General features: G+C 42.2%; 1 protein-coding gene and 1 long non-coding RNA gene across 2 annotated transcripts; one reads left to right on the top strand and one right to left on the bottom strand.

Annotated features, from left to right (window-relative positions):
- Positions 1 to 6,857: 6,857 nt before the first annotated feature.
- LOC100303981 (uncharacterized) lies at positions 6,858 to 12,649 on the bottom strand. The gene is made up of 3 exons (NR_157276.1): positions 12,109 to 12,649; positions 8,652 to 8,717; positions 6,858 to 7,699 (listed from the first exon to the last, which is right to left on the bottom strand). It is a non-coding gene; the product is annotated as an uncharacterized lncRNA (long non-coding RNA).
- Positions 6,861 to 7,565, top strand: LOC118477007 (uncharacterized). The gene has a single exon (XM_035967518.1). The coding sequence runs from the start codon at positions 7,050 to 7,052 to the stop codon at positions 7,563 to 7,565; it is 516 nt and encodes a 171-aa protein (XP_035823411.1). The 5' UTR covers positions 6,861 to 7,049.
- Positions 12,650 to 14,170: the final 1,521 nt, after the last annotated feature.

Here is a 14,170-nt window from a genome sequence, read left to right as displayed (position 1 = left end):
TTAGGTAAAAAGGAGTAATCGAGGGCACAACATGCCTTAGACTCGCGATTCCAGGTACCAGGATGATCTTTAGATTCTCGCGACCTCACTGCTATTCGTAGTTATACAAACAAACATGGTAAAGGCAAAATTAAAATCACACCAAACATAAGCACAAACTGCATAATAATATTCTACGCGTCGTAACGAGATCGCAGGTTCGAGAACCACTAGATTCAGTGTTACGATTAAAGAGTTGTGATTTTTGGAAGATTTAAGTGTGGGATAAAAAGAAACTAAGTGTATAATTTTAATCATAGGTTTCATGATAAAATAAGGTTACTAGATGATAAACAACATTATTATAAATTTAATGCAACTGGAATGGTCAGTTTGGAGTTAAAATAAATTAAACCAGTTTCTAGAATTATTTTTATACTAAAAATTCGTTTACTATAATTTTTTGTTCAATTACGAGGTCACTGGATTGCGCGCATCAATACCGGAAAGTATGAGGTTTTATTTGTAAACATCGAGGACTCGGTTGCCATTTCTTTTGACTACCAGTGAATTGTGGGTTGATTTGATAAAATTATGAGGTCTCTTTTGCATAATTCCCCAGCCGAAGGGGTATCGACTCATGTCATTCGTCCGATCGCCTGCCAGCGGCCCCAGATTAGATCAGCACATAGCCGAACTGGTATGCTATCTGGGACATCCGATTAGGGATCAACGATTAACATTTAATGAAGGGCTTATCTAATGTACCCCGCCCGATCGATTATTGGTGGTCAAGATCGAACGAGCGAAGTGTTAAAATGTGATCGGATCCTGGCCACTAGATCCGTGATCCACAGTTGACACTCTCCCCTCACCTGACCCCAAACCGATAACCTGCCTCTAATCTACACCGTCCATGTGAGATCGACGGTCTGCACTCCCTCTTCTCCCCTTGGTCTCCAGGCGACGGTGTCGCCATAGCCCACTTCTCTCACCTGCGCTTGGGCCCAAAGCACTTTGGCCAGCCCACTACCGAATTCCGCTGCGCAGCCCACGACCGCGCTAGCTGACATGTGGGACCCCCTGCTCAGACCCGCCGCCTCGCGCTCACAGGGCACGAGAACACTGACTAGTGGGGCTCATCGTGCAGGTCCTTCTCCCTCCCGTGAAACTCGTTGTGTTGTTGCAACCGTGCCAATAGCGTCGGGTCGGTGCTCCTTCGCGGATATTTAAACGAAGCTACTCCCCTCATCCACCCCATACTACCGCCGCGGCACCGAACGCCAGATCGCTAAGCTGGGCGCCGCCGTATCATGCAAGCAAAGAAGGGGGTGGCATGCCTGCGGGGAGAAGCGCTGGCTGCTCGCAGCTGGTAGCAAGGTATGGATCCCCTCCCTGGTTCTTCCTTGCTCGCCGCGTCACAGGGAAATGTTTCGGGAGAGGTTAGTGCACCAGGGCGAGGTTTTGGGAAGCTCAACCATGGCGCCACCGTCTGGCCATGGCTCACCACCAGCCGGAGTGTGCAGGGGAGAAAGGAATGCCTGAAAGAACATTGTGGTCCGTAGGATCGGAATGGATGGCTAAGATTAGATGTGACATACCCCTTCACCACCTCGGATCTGGGGCGTTGGATCGTGATCGTGCGGTTCAGCGCGCTTACAGGATCATAATGCGCCCCGAAGTAATCTGGACCATCGGGCATAGATCCGACGGTTGAGATGTGCTCATACCCTTTCGACTTGATGGTTTTGCAGAAGAACCTTCGCCCTTTTGACTTATCAACCCACCATCCCTTTCCATGTTAAGTAATTCGGTATAGGCCCCTGGATTTTACAGATTGATCCCCGGAGCTAGAAAACTAGTATAAAATGATCCTAAAACTTTTTAATGCATATCTTCCACGTTTTAATTCTGATTTAGTCCATTCAAGTTGCGATAGCCTCGTAATAATATTGCCTACACTCTAGTAAACCTGTTGTACCATATAACATGTCTTCAAAAAAATGAACATTTACCTACCGATGTCTATGTATTAAATCAACACTTTCAATCATAGTTAAATATGATACTTTAAATTAATTATAAATATGAAACAACTACATGGTGATCTATAACCAAGTTAAAACCTAGATGAATAAGGTGCCTATTTATAATATGTCTTCTTTCATGATCCATGATAATTAAAATATGATACAACCTTTATTTAAATCACCTTAGGAAAACATATATTTTTAACAGTAACTCCGATTTTAGTGGTTCTCAAACCCACGATCTCGTAGCGACGCGTAGATTATTATTACACAGTTTATTCTTATGTTTGTTGTGATGTTAATTTTTCCTATACCATGTTTGTCTGTATTGCTACGTTTAGTAGTGAGGACACGTGTCATCTGAAGAGCAAGTTGGTACATGGAATCTCAAGTCCCAGGCAAGTTGTGCCCTTGATCACTTCTTTTTACCCAATCATGTTCTTATTAATCGTAATGATCTGCATAGGTTAATTTTGATGGGACCCAATAGGTTACCCTAGTTTGACTATCTTTATACCTTGTTTACCACTGAATTTTTGGGTAGTACCTGTTATTGCTATATGTGGTTTTGGGTATGGAGATACACATTATTCATTATCATACTTTTATTATCAATTGTTATTTACTGTTCATGATAAGATCATTATGTTAATTGGAACATGGAGCGACCACCCGGGAAAACAGTGCTACCACAAGGGTGGTATGGGACGCCCTTGGCTGACTAATTAGGAAAGCTAGTGGAGGACTACCTTACCCAAAAGGGGCAAGGGCAGTAGGGGAGTGGTCAGTGTAGGGAGGTCCTTGGGTTGATTTTGGTGCGATGGCGGTCAGGTGAGGGATCCCTGCATTGGAGCTTCCTAGCTAGAAACTGTAGCGGGTTTTCTGAAGCTAGTGGAACTTTCTAAAGGCCTTGTAGTGGTACCCTGCCTCGCTTCCTTGGTAGAGGTGTATGGGGTCCGATCAACCCCGTGGAAAATGGGTAACACGACTTGTGGGTAAAGATGCTCAGCCTCTGCAGGGTGTAAAACTGGTATATTAGTTGTGCTCACGGTCATGAGCAGCTCGTACCCTCACATGATTAATTTATGGAACTAAATTCAATTTGTCATATGCATTGCATTGAGGGTGTTGTTATCACTTTTGTTCTACTACTTAATTGGGTTGGTATTTACTTATACTTAGTAATTGCTAATAAAATTTTGTCCAACTTTAAAAGCAATGCTCAGCTCTAACCATCCTCTTTGGTAAGCCTTACACTTCACCTGAGCTCCCACCTTTGGCGAGTTCATGCACATTATTCCCCACAACTTGTTGAGCGATGAACGTATGTGAGCTCACTCCTGTTGTCTCACCCCCCACAGGTCAAGAACGGGTACCGCAAGATGAGGCGCATGGAGGATGTTGTGACAAGTTCGTGAGAGATCTAGGCTGTCGTCTCCCAGTCAACTTTGGGGTTGCTGGATCGTTGTCTCCTTATGATATAATTATTTATTTATTTTGTACATAACTCCTATTATATAGTAAAGGCGTGGCATTCGTTTCTATACCATTATTCATCATATGTGTGAGACTTGGTCCCAGCACACCTGGTGATTATTTCGAGTCCGGGTTTTGGACCCCTAAAACCCAGGTGTGACAACATCTCTCTATAGCTGCTAGATTTTGTAAGTGTTTACTATCTCTTTTGTACATGATTGAATACTATATATTTAATGATACATGGCATTTTCTTACACCTACTTTATTTTATGAATCATGGAGATCCATAGATGTCATAAAGAAGGGATTTTCAATATCGGCTTCATTGATCTAATGGTTATTAAGCAAAAAATAATTCAGGACTTATGCGCACATGTCCTAAAAAATACTTATGTTTTTTTTCAGAAGCAACATTATATGCAATACATACTTCTTTGTTACAATTTTAAGTTAGTGTCCACTACCTTTACATGGAAACATATCTGGTGCAAACCAGCCTCTCCGTGCAACCATGCAAACTTGTAATCTGGTCCATATGATGTTGATCCAAGGGACACAGGGGTGTGTATAATTTTACACTTAACCACCCGCTGCTAATCACACTTTTTCAAATCTCCCCTCCCACTCCCCCCGCACGCCCTCTTGGATCAACATCATGTGGTTCAGATTAAAAGTTTGCACGGTTGCACGGAGGGGTTGGTTTGCACCAGAAACGTTCCCCCTTTACATAGCCATATACATTTTGTAACTAAATATATAATCTAATTTTCTCTCTCTATTTATAACATTTCTACAGGTTTCACTAGACACCTCTGCTGATCTCAATAGATGTAGGTATTGTACCTGGTGATCTCAATAGATCTAGGTATTGTACATATCTTTGAGTCCATGGGAAGTCATGTCATAGAGTTACAAGAAGTAGTGCACCTTCTTAATTAGTAATTTTTACCATTCGAACTTAACTCTCTAAACCTCTAAATGATTAAATCATACACGCACCAAGGACTTATCATTTTTGTTATTCAAGGCATGGAGACAGCTACACAAAAAGCAGCCCAGACTAAAGGAAATTCTTGAGCTTAAGTCTAACTTTTTTGTATGTATAAAACTTGCACATCTTCCAAATTATTTGCCAAAAATAATCCATAACCTTTCCTAATTTTACTATATGATGTAGGAAAAGCAAAACAACCTTTATGGATACTATATTTGTGGATTTATTCATACCTTTGTATGTAACAAGTTAGTGGCAAAAGATATCAAGATACATCACTAATGTCTACAATATTGATTTCACGATAATAAAGTGTATCAGCTTTGAATTTAATATAATAATATATTTTTATTAATGGTTTTTGGAAAATCATGGTTGATAAAGTTGAAGGAAGAACTACACCTTTGAAAAAGATTCAATTGTTGGGGGTCTCCTTCACTACCGAAGGTCCTTAGGATGAAAAAATCGTTTGTAATTCATTTTGACAAAGATACGTCAAAGGAACCGAGTGCCGAAGCTGTGACAGACACGCAGGAAATACAACGAAGTTTCGACAAGAATTAAAGATTCGACATAAGAGATCACGAACATCATACATGAAATCAAGCCAGTAATGAAAATACCTGTTTATCCTTGATATTTGTATTAGAGCAACGTATAGATATTAGGGTCATAATTGTACTTTTGCTTGGTCTGCGTCCCATGCATATAAGTAGAAGAACAGTACCCCCATACTATTCACACATTTATTGGAAGGTTGTACTCGCATTTTCTCCTTCGAGCAAGCCGAAGGTACAAATGTAATATGCAACTTGTATCACTTTATTAACATATAATGCAGATCTCGACATTATTCTGACATGCAATATAAAATGAATGCTTGTTATAATATTACATTGTAATATTATTTGTATGAAAAACGAAGACATGTCCTTCATGGCCTTCGTCCAAGATCCATTATCTCTGAAAGAAGATAATGCTTAGAAGGACGAAGGTCCTTAACGTTTAACATTTGTGTTGCCTTGTTTCTGATTCACAGCAATTGAAAACAAGTAACCAACACCAAGCAGTTCAACAACATCTTATATGATTCATATACACCGAGATCATATCCAAAAATGGAGAGTTCTATTATGATGGACAAAATATCCCGATGCCAACAAAAGACGATGTATATTGAGAATATATAAAGATATATTTAGTTAGGAGACTTCATAGCACTTGTTTGTGTGTGTTATATAGTTATTTGGAGCCTAGGGCTTCAAATAGTTATAGAAAGTCCTAGTTGGCTCCCTCCCCGTATGACCCACACACGTACGGCCCCACCACCCCCACATCCCACATCTAGATCATGTGGGCGCGATATTTTATGATCTATTTTTATGTCAATTATATACACGATTCCAGGTTTTGAGCTAAAAATTATCACGTTTGAGCGTAAAATAGTGTCAGACATAGCATAAAATCATGTTTCCGTCACCTCGCATGCGGGGTCCTGTTTTTATGGAAGGTACAATCATCACCCATCAGGCGTGCATGCAATTTTTGATTTTTATGGCAGGTGCGGTTTCAGACCCAAAAATAATGGCAGGTATAAAAATTATGGCAAATCTAAAAATTGATGTGCATGTGAAAAATTTGGATGCGGGACACTATTTGGGTGCAACCCAGATTTGAGCTTAAAAATTCTCAAGTTTGAGCATAAATAATGTCATATATAGCCTAAATGTTGATTCACTCCCAAGAACAGCCCCCGCGTCCATGCAGCCACCATAATCAAGAGATTTGATTGCGGGAGTTTATTAGGGGATTTAAATAGTTATGTTTTCAAGGAATTTGATTTTTTATGGTAGTCATAGACACCATAAATCATGCACTTCCTTTTCACCGTGCTCATGAAAATATGCATGTGGTACATTGGTAGGTGCACTCCAGTTCGAGCGTAAAATGCTTCAATGTTTAGCTAAAACTCCTCAGCTTTGACCGTAAATGTCGAGCCAATGTGAGAGACGTTTACAACTCTTATGCGTTGTATTCATGATCGTAAAAATCCTAAAGTTTAAGCACAAAATAGTGTTATGTACAACGATTCAATCCAAACCAACAGCCACCACGTCCATGCAACAACCATAAATCAAGGGATTTGATTAGGGAAGTTGACTATGAGATTTGATTAGGGGAGTTGATTATGGGATTTGATTTTTTATGGTAGGTACATACACCATAAATTAAGGAGTTTCCTTTTCACTGCGCACACAGAAGATATGCATGCGGGACATTGGTGGCGCACCCCAGATTTGCATAAAATCCTATAACTTTTAGTGTAAAATCCTCATTTTTATTGTAAATATCGAACCAACGTGAGAGCAGTTAATAACTCAAATGTGTTGAATTTATGATCGAAAAAATCATCAAGTTTGAGCGTAAAATAATGGCAAATATAGTGTAAATGCTATTAACATAAAAATACAAGTTAGAGACGCCATATTCATCATCATAAAATCATCTAATGGAATATCTAAAGTACTGCAGTGGTTGGCATAAAAAGCAACCATGGAGGCATAAACATGGATCTGATGAGCTCCATCGCTGGAGGATACCCCAAAGTCGTCGGGTTGGAGGAGACTGTCGCCGGAGGATACTCGAAATGCGCAGGATTGGAGGATGTCACGGGGCCCGTGGTGCGGATGGTGAACCCCGCACACGCCTCTGGGGAGCCACCTCCGGGAAGCCACCGGTGTCGTGCCTTCGGATTAGGGAGCCGCTGTCGTTGTGCCTCCGGGTCGAGGAACCGACATCGCGCCACCGGATCTGCGAGCCACAGTCGCTGCACCACCAGATCGGAGAGCCGGTATCGCCATGCCTTCGGATCGGAGAGCTACCACCGTCGTGCCTCTGGATCAAGGAATTGTCGTCGCCGCCACGCATGGTGCCGCCGTCGCACGCATCCCGGGGTCCACCGCCATCGCGCACTGTCACACCCAGATTTAAGGGGCAAACCCAGATTTAAGATCAACACATATAATGACTCAGTGTATAGAGACAAATGTCACCAACTTTATTACATAACAAAAATGTCTTAAAAAATAACTGATAATAAATAAAGCAAAATAATAATATTATCATCCCTTGGCGCCATCATGCTGACTGGGAGACGACACCTAGACCTCATCGAACTTGTCGTAGTAGTCCTCCTCCGGTGGCACCTGCTCTTCACCTGGGCGGTTATCGCAAGAGTGAGCTCATAAAAGTTCATCGCTCAACAAGTGTGGCGAATAATGTGCATGAGCTCACTTACGGTGGGGGTTCATGTATAATGTAAGGCTGATCAACAAATAATGGTTAAAGCTGACATTGCTTTTAATAAGTTGGTCAAATTTTATTAGCCTTTAGTAAGTATAAATGTATACCATCCCAATATAATAATAGATCATAATTATAATAAAACCCACAGTGCAATGCATATGACAAGTTAAGTTTAATTTCATACGTTACTCATGTGAGTGTTCGAGTCGCTCATGACTGTGAGCACGACTGATATACTAGTTTTACAGTCTGCAGAGGTTGCACATCTTTACCCACAAGCCGTGTCACCCATTTGCCAAGGTGTCTAGAAATCCCATTCATCTATACCGAGGATACAAGGCAGAGTAGCACTAAGAGGCCTTTCCAAAGTTTCACTAGTTCGAGAAAACCCGCTACAGATTCAGGAAGAAGGAAGCATAGGAATCCCTCGTCCAAAAAGCTTTACAGACAGTCCGATCCGAGGACCTCCCTATACTTTGTAGCGATGCACTCCCCGCTTGTCCCTTTTGGGTAAGGTAGTCTCTCCCTAGCTTTCCTAATTACTTGACCAAGGGTGTCCCATTCCACCCTTGTGGCAGCACTATTTACCTGGGTGGTTCTCTATGTTCTAGTTAACACAATAATCTTATCATGAACAACAAATAATCCAACAGTAATAATAAAGCATGATCACGTGTTATAAAATATTACTTCCCAAAACCAAGTATAGCATAGCCAAACTACCCAATAATTCATTTGTATGCAAGGTGTGAGGTAAACAAACTAGGGCAACCTATTAGGTCCCCTCAATTTAACCTGAGCATATCACAATGATTATAGAGAACATTATTGGGTAAAGAAGAATGGTCAAGGGCACAACTTGCCTTCAGCGAGCTCCTGTTTAGTATCTTCAACCTGCTGTGCTCCGGGCTCCTCGGTCACTTGCTCGTCTACTCACATCAATACAAACAAACATTGCATAGAGAAATTAACATCACACCAAACATGAGAACACACTGCATAATAATGATCTATGCGTTGCAACGAGATCATAGGTTCGAGTACCACTAAAATCGGAGTTACGGTTATAAAGATATGATTTTATAAATTTTAGGTGATTAAATAACCAAATTACATTCTACGATAATTAATATAAAATATGTGGGACATACAATTTAAAGAAGTAATTAATTCAACTTTAATCTAACTTATACCTTGATTAAAGATCATATTTAGTCAAATCATAAATGGACAAAGTTAATCATATTAATTGTGATTAGAAAAGTAAGTCCAATAAATATTGGGTTAATCATATATTTACTTATCTTTGAAAACACTAAACAGATGTTGTTATTGTGTAGATAGTTTTAATACGAAGCCAAGCTAAAACAAAGAAGTTATAAATTTATTGAGTTTCTAGAATTGTTTTTTACATTATAAATCATTTTCCAGACATTTTATAATTTATTTTCTTTGTTTTGTCTCGGTTAGGAGTGGTAGCCACTAATATTTAAAAGGTTAGGGACTATTTCGCATAAAACCGGACCTCAGCGCAAGATTCTTAGAACACAAGTGGACCGCGGGTTGGTTCTTACAATTCCGAGGGGCTCTTTACAATTGCGACTGGTCGAAGGGGTATCCTTCGCCCTGATCCGCATGATCCCAAATCAACGACCCGAATTAAATTGTGGTCACAAAGAGGCGGTACACGGTCATGGTCATTGGATCCGAGATCAACGGTTAATAAAGGTCCACGCCAAGACCTATCCCCAGCCATTCGATGTGATCGAACGACTCTAGTTTTAAATAAGCGAAGAGACACGCGTCTTCTAATCCTAGCCGTTCAGCAATAGATCGATGATGTGATACCCAATTTTCAAAAAGAAGAGAAATTGAAGTTTATTCTTTTTTTCTTTGTTTTCTCTTCCGGGTCCTGTGCTACTGAGGTTTGGAATTTTTAGGAAGCATTCACCAGTAAAATAGTAGAATTCTTGTTGGACTTGTGCGCTGGGGTCGGGAGCAGACGTGAGAGCGAGTTGGGTCGTGGATCTCGATTCGGCGGTGGGGAGCCCACAAGTCCCCCCCTTAACCCCAGCCCCCCTATTCCCCTTTTGTTGCAGCCGCCCCCTTCCCCTCTTCCTTTGTTGGCCGCCCCCCCCATCTCTCCCTCATTCTCAAGTTCTTGCAGCAGCCATCCCCTACAACCCTAGTCGCCACCCCCCCATCTCCTCTTCTCCATGTGTCGTCCTTCCTCGTTCGGATCTTCTTTGTGTTGGTGCAAGTTTCAAGTGGAGAATTGGTAGGAAGAAGGAAGGAGGAAAAGGTGGAACTCAAGGTGATCTTGAGGTTATCTATGTTTTTGCGCTGAAATTCAATTGGTTATATGTTTAACTATGTGAATCGGTAGAGGTGCTGTCCAGAATTTTTGTGGGTGGGCGAACAGCAGCAGTTCTAGTAGTTTCTAGGGATTTTTCGTGGGTAATCGGTGGGAGAATCATGTAGAGCTTTGTCATACCTTTCCAACGAGTACTTATGTGCTCGATTCGGAGTTATATTTTAGGAGATATCGTTGTTTGAACCCAGCTAGGTTGCTGTCCAAAAACAGATTGCAGGGTTTATCTTGTGGACTGTTTTGGGCTAATTAGAGGTTGGAATTTAATTATCATTTGAATACAAAACTTGTGGGGAATTTTATGTAGATGCTTCTGAAATTTTTGTTTGTTACCACTGCTGTCATAATTTTAAAGATATCAAATTGTCAAGCAGCGCCGCTGCAGTTGGTGGGTGATGGGGGTGATAAGTCACTCGCGACGGGTTCGGAATTGTGCGTAGGTGCGGCGTCGTTTATGATCATTTGTTATGTGGATTTGTGCACTAAGTTGTGTGTCAAAAACAGGTGGTAGACTTCCGGATCGCACTTAGGGCTTTGTCCAAATTCCCCGGTGAAGGCAAGTAAAATAGTGATGGTTTATCCTGTCGGTTGATTAATGTGTCCTATACTTGATTATATTTATGTCAATTGTGTTCATCCTCATATTCCTTGTTGGGTACCGTTGCTTGAAGATATTTATGTTCTATTAATTACATATGTTGAGGGTGTGGTTTGATCAAGTTACACATGTTGATTATTATTTGGAAGGGGTGGAAGTATATGTTTAACACATGTTATTTGGGGTGGACTCATGTTGTTGACATGGATCGTGCATTCATCATCCTTTGCATGGAAGTTTCGTCGCGATCTTATGGTCCGACCGTACCGGTACAATAAGCATCATACGTTGCCCGAGAAGGGGTATGATGCAGCTTCATATCCTTAAAGGTATGAAGGCAGAAGTCATTACTGCATCTGTAGCCATGTGCATTCATGGGTGAAGTGTGGAACCTGTTATGGTGGTGTGGATATTGTGGATCTTCACTTTATGATTCATTTTGGAACTGAGTAATTGGTTACTTGTTTACTTTCTGCAATTTAATATTCAAGAAGGAAATTGTGAACTACGTGGTTGTTTAAACACGGTTTGTTTACATTGTCCAATTGTTGTTTGATCTTTTTACTTGCTGAGATGTGTCATCTCACTCTTGCATTGTTTGATGCAGGTACTTGATCTTTGCTTTTGGGAAAGAAGGGAAGTAGCAGCACGGCCACTACACCCTTAAATAATTGTACCACTGCTTAGTAATGATGTTAAACAGGGGTTCAAGTCTAGGGGATTGATATGTTCTAGCCTTCATGGTAGTCGAATTTGCTTTTGGGTTGGCTAGATTTCCTTTCTTTTTATTTTGGTCATGAATATTCATTACTACCTTTGCATTCTGATTATACTATGTGGATTATCTTTCTTTTACATTATGTATAAACTTTATGTTCCTCTCGTTATGCTACTTTCAAGGGAGGTGCTGCCGGATTTTTATTTACTTTCTATCTCTATTTCTTTTCTTATGTTGTTTAAGTTTTGTGGGAACGGTATTTGGTAACATTCATTGTGTGGGAGCAATGGGGTGTTATAGACGACCTAGGGAAACTTATCCTACCCTAACGGAGAAGTGCGGTGGCGCGCGCCGAACCGTGGCATCGGACATCACCAGAAACCGGGATTCGGCGACCTATCGCTTGATCCCTATGGAGGGTTGCTGCAAAACGATGTCGTGACCCTAGTGAACCCATCTAGGGCCATAATAGCTAGAACCAGGATGCCAAACCGCCCTGCCCACACGACCAGCAACCCTACGATGGTGCTATCACTCAGGCAAGCGATTTCCGCAGTTAAGGGGACATGCAAACCACGATTCTCGGCGCTATGCATTAGGGAACAGTAAGCGGGCAGCAAGGTTGTTTCTCACCAGAGTTGAGGTTGTGATAAGGCCGAGCTGAATCTCGGTGCGGCAGGTTCACAGCGTAGATTTGCTCTGATGAGCAATATGCCGCGAGCGGGGTGACACCGGCCTCAGAAGGTCCCCGAGCTGGCTTTTACGGATCCACAGGGCACACTGCGATGCTTCAACGAAATGAATTTGTCGGTGAACCCGGGAGACTCGCTTAGACGCCTTGCTCTCACACGGCGGCGTCTTCAATCTCTCCCTCGCAGATTTGGGCAATGGCTATTGGTGTGCGGCGAAGGAAAAGGGAAGGCAGGGCTTCGGCGCAACCTTTTATGGCTGCCAGAGGTCGGTTAGGAGGTTGGCTGTGTTTGGCCAGCTGGGATCTCACTGGCGGCAAGGTTCTCGGGGTCGGTCGACGCAAGAGTAAGATCCACGAGGCGTGGGCTGACTAGTGAGGTCACGGGACAATAATGGAGGGGCGCGTGCGGGTGCGGGTGTGGGTGGCTAGTGAGCGGGCCCAGCTTGCCAGTGACAGGCAACCACACGAGTGTGTGGATGAGGGTTGACGGTGGGTCTACCTGGCGGCGGAGGCTCATGTCCTCGCGACCTCCCAGAGGCTGACCTAGGCCCGCTTATTGACACACGCACCAGTGGCTGTGTTGGCTGCGGAGGTGGGAAGCAAGTTGTACTAGGCCGGTCGAAGGAAATTGGGCCCAGCATAGTCTTTGCCCCCCTTCCTTTTCTTTTCTTTTATTATTTCCTTTCTTTATGTAAATTTCAAATTCCTATTCAAATTTGATTTTTGAGTTTCAATCACAAATCAAATACTCAGACAAAACTCTCAACATGGATGCACATTTATTTTATTTATATAATTGTTTGTTGTTTAAATCGAGCCTAATATTTGGACTATGTAGGAAACGATGACGCCTAAGGGGTGGGTGAATTAGGACTTCTAAAAACTCTTCTCTAAACTAGGCCACAATTAAATCCCTAGAACAAAACTTATGCAAATAAATAATCTAGAATATGTAAACTAGGTTTTGTGTAAGTGTTGCTATCTCTACCGCAAAGCATAAGTTTCAATCCTAAATATTCTAACTGGAAAGGAGAGATTGAAACTTAAGTACTTAATGTAAATGCGAAAGGTAAAGAGCTAGTATAGAAAGCAAACTCTCGTGGATGATGCTGGTATTATTACCGAGGCATCCGGAACCACGCAAGGTCCTGACTAATCCTCGTTGGTGCCTTTATGCAAAGGGTAGCCCATGCGAGGGCCAAGCACCTCAGTCGAGTAACTCCGTAATGAGCCACAGGCATTCTCCATGCGCAAGTGGTGCTCCGCTTCTGGCTCCTCTCGGATGCTCCCCACCATCTCCACTATCGAGCTTTCGGTCGAAAACGTCGTGGGCCTCGTTCCCTCTGGTACATGGTGGCGGCCGTGACACAGACTCGATTGTCATGGTCTCGCAAGACTCTCGCCCCACTCGGTACAATTACAACGACTCGCGCAAGAGTCGAGGGTTGTGTGGTTTTTCTAAACTCACTCAACTAAATAGGATTGACCTAGGGCAAGGGCATAAGCGGCCTAAGGGGGTGTTTGAATGCACTAAAACTAATAGTTAGTTGGCTAAAAATTGCTAGTGGAATTAGCTAGCTAACAAATAACTACCTAAATATTAACTAATTTACCAAAAATAGCTAATAGCTGAACTATTAGCTAGGGTGTTTGGATGTCTCAACTAATTTTACCCACTAACTATTAGCTCTAGTGCATTCAAACACCCCCTAACTAACCTAAGCACTTTGCAAATCACATACGCTAATCATCGACTGATTCTATTAAGCACTTGGGTATATGAGCACTTGGAAATGTCTACAATATGTCTTGGTATGTTGCTTGGGCTCCCACACCTTCAAATGGCCGATTGGTGGGGTATTTATAACCTCCCCCACAATTCTAGCCGTTAGATAGAAAGCTAACTGCTATGTCATCGGGCGCACCGGACAATTCGGTGCACACCAGACATGTTCGGTACCCTGGCCATGTCAGCTGACTGTTGAAGTCTGTAGCAGTCGACCG

This window comes from Zea mays, chromosome 4 (assembly GCF_902167145.1).
Source record: "Zea mays cultivar B73 chromosome 4, Zm-B73-REFERENCE-NAM-5.0, whole genome shotgun sequence".
Taxonomy (NCBI): domain Eukaryota; kingdom Viridiplantae; phylum Streptophyta; class Magnoliopsida; order Poales; family Poaceae; genus Zea; species Zea mays.
This window is presented reverse-complemented; position numbering and strand designations above follow the sequence as displayed.

Coding starts and splice junctions, on each gene's coding strand:
- LOC118477007 (XM_035967518.1), top strand. CDS start 7,050: ATGGATCTGATGAGCTCCATCGCTGGAGGATACCCCAAAGTCGTCGGG.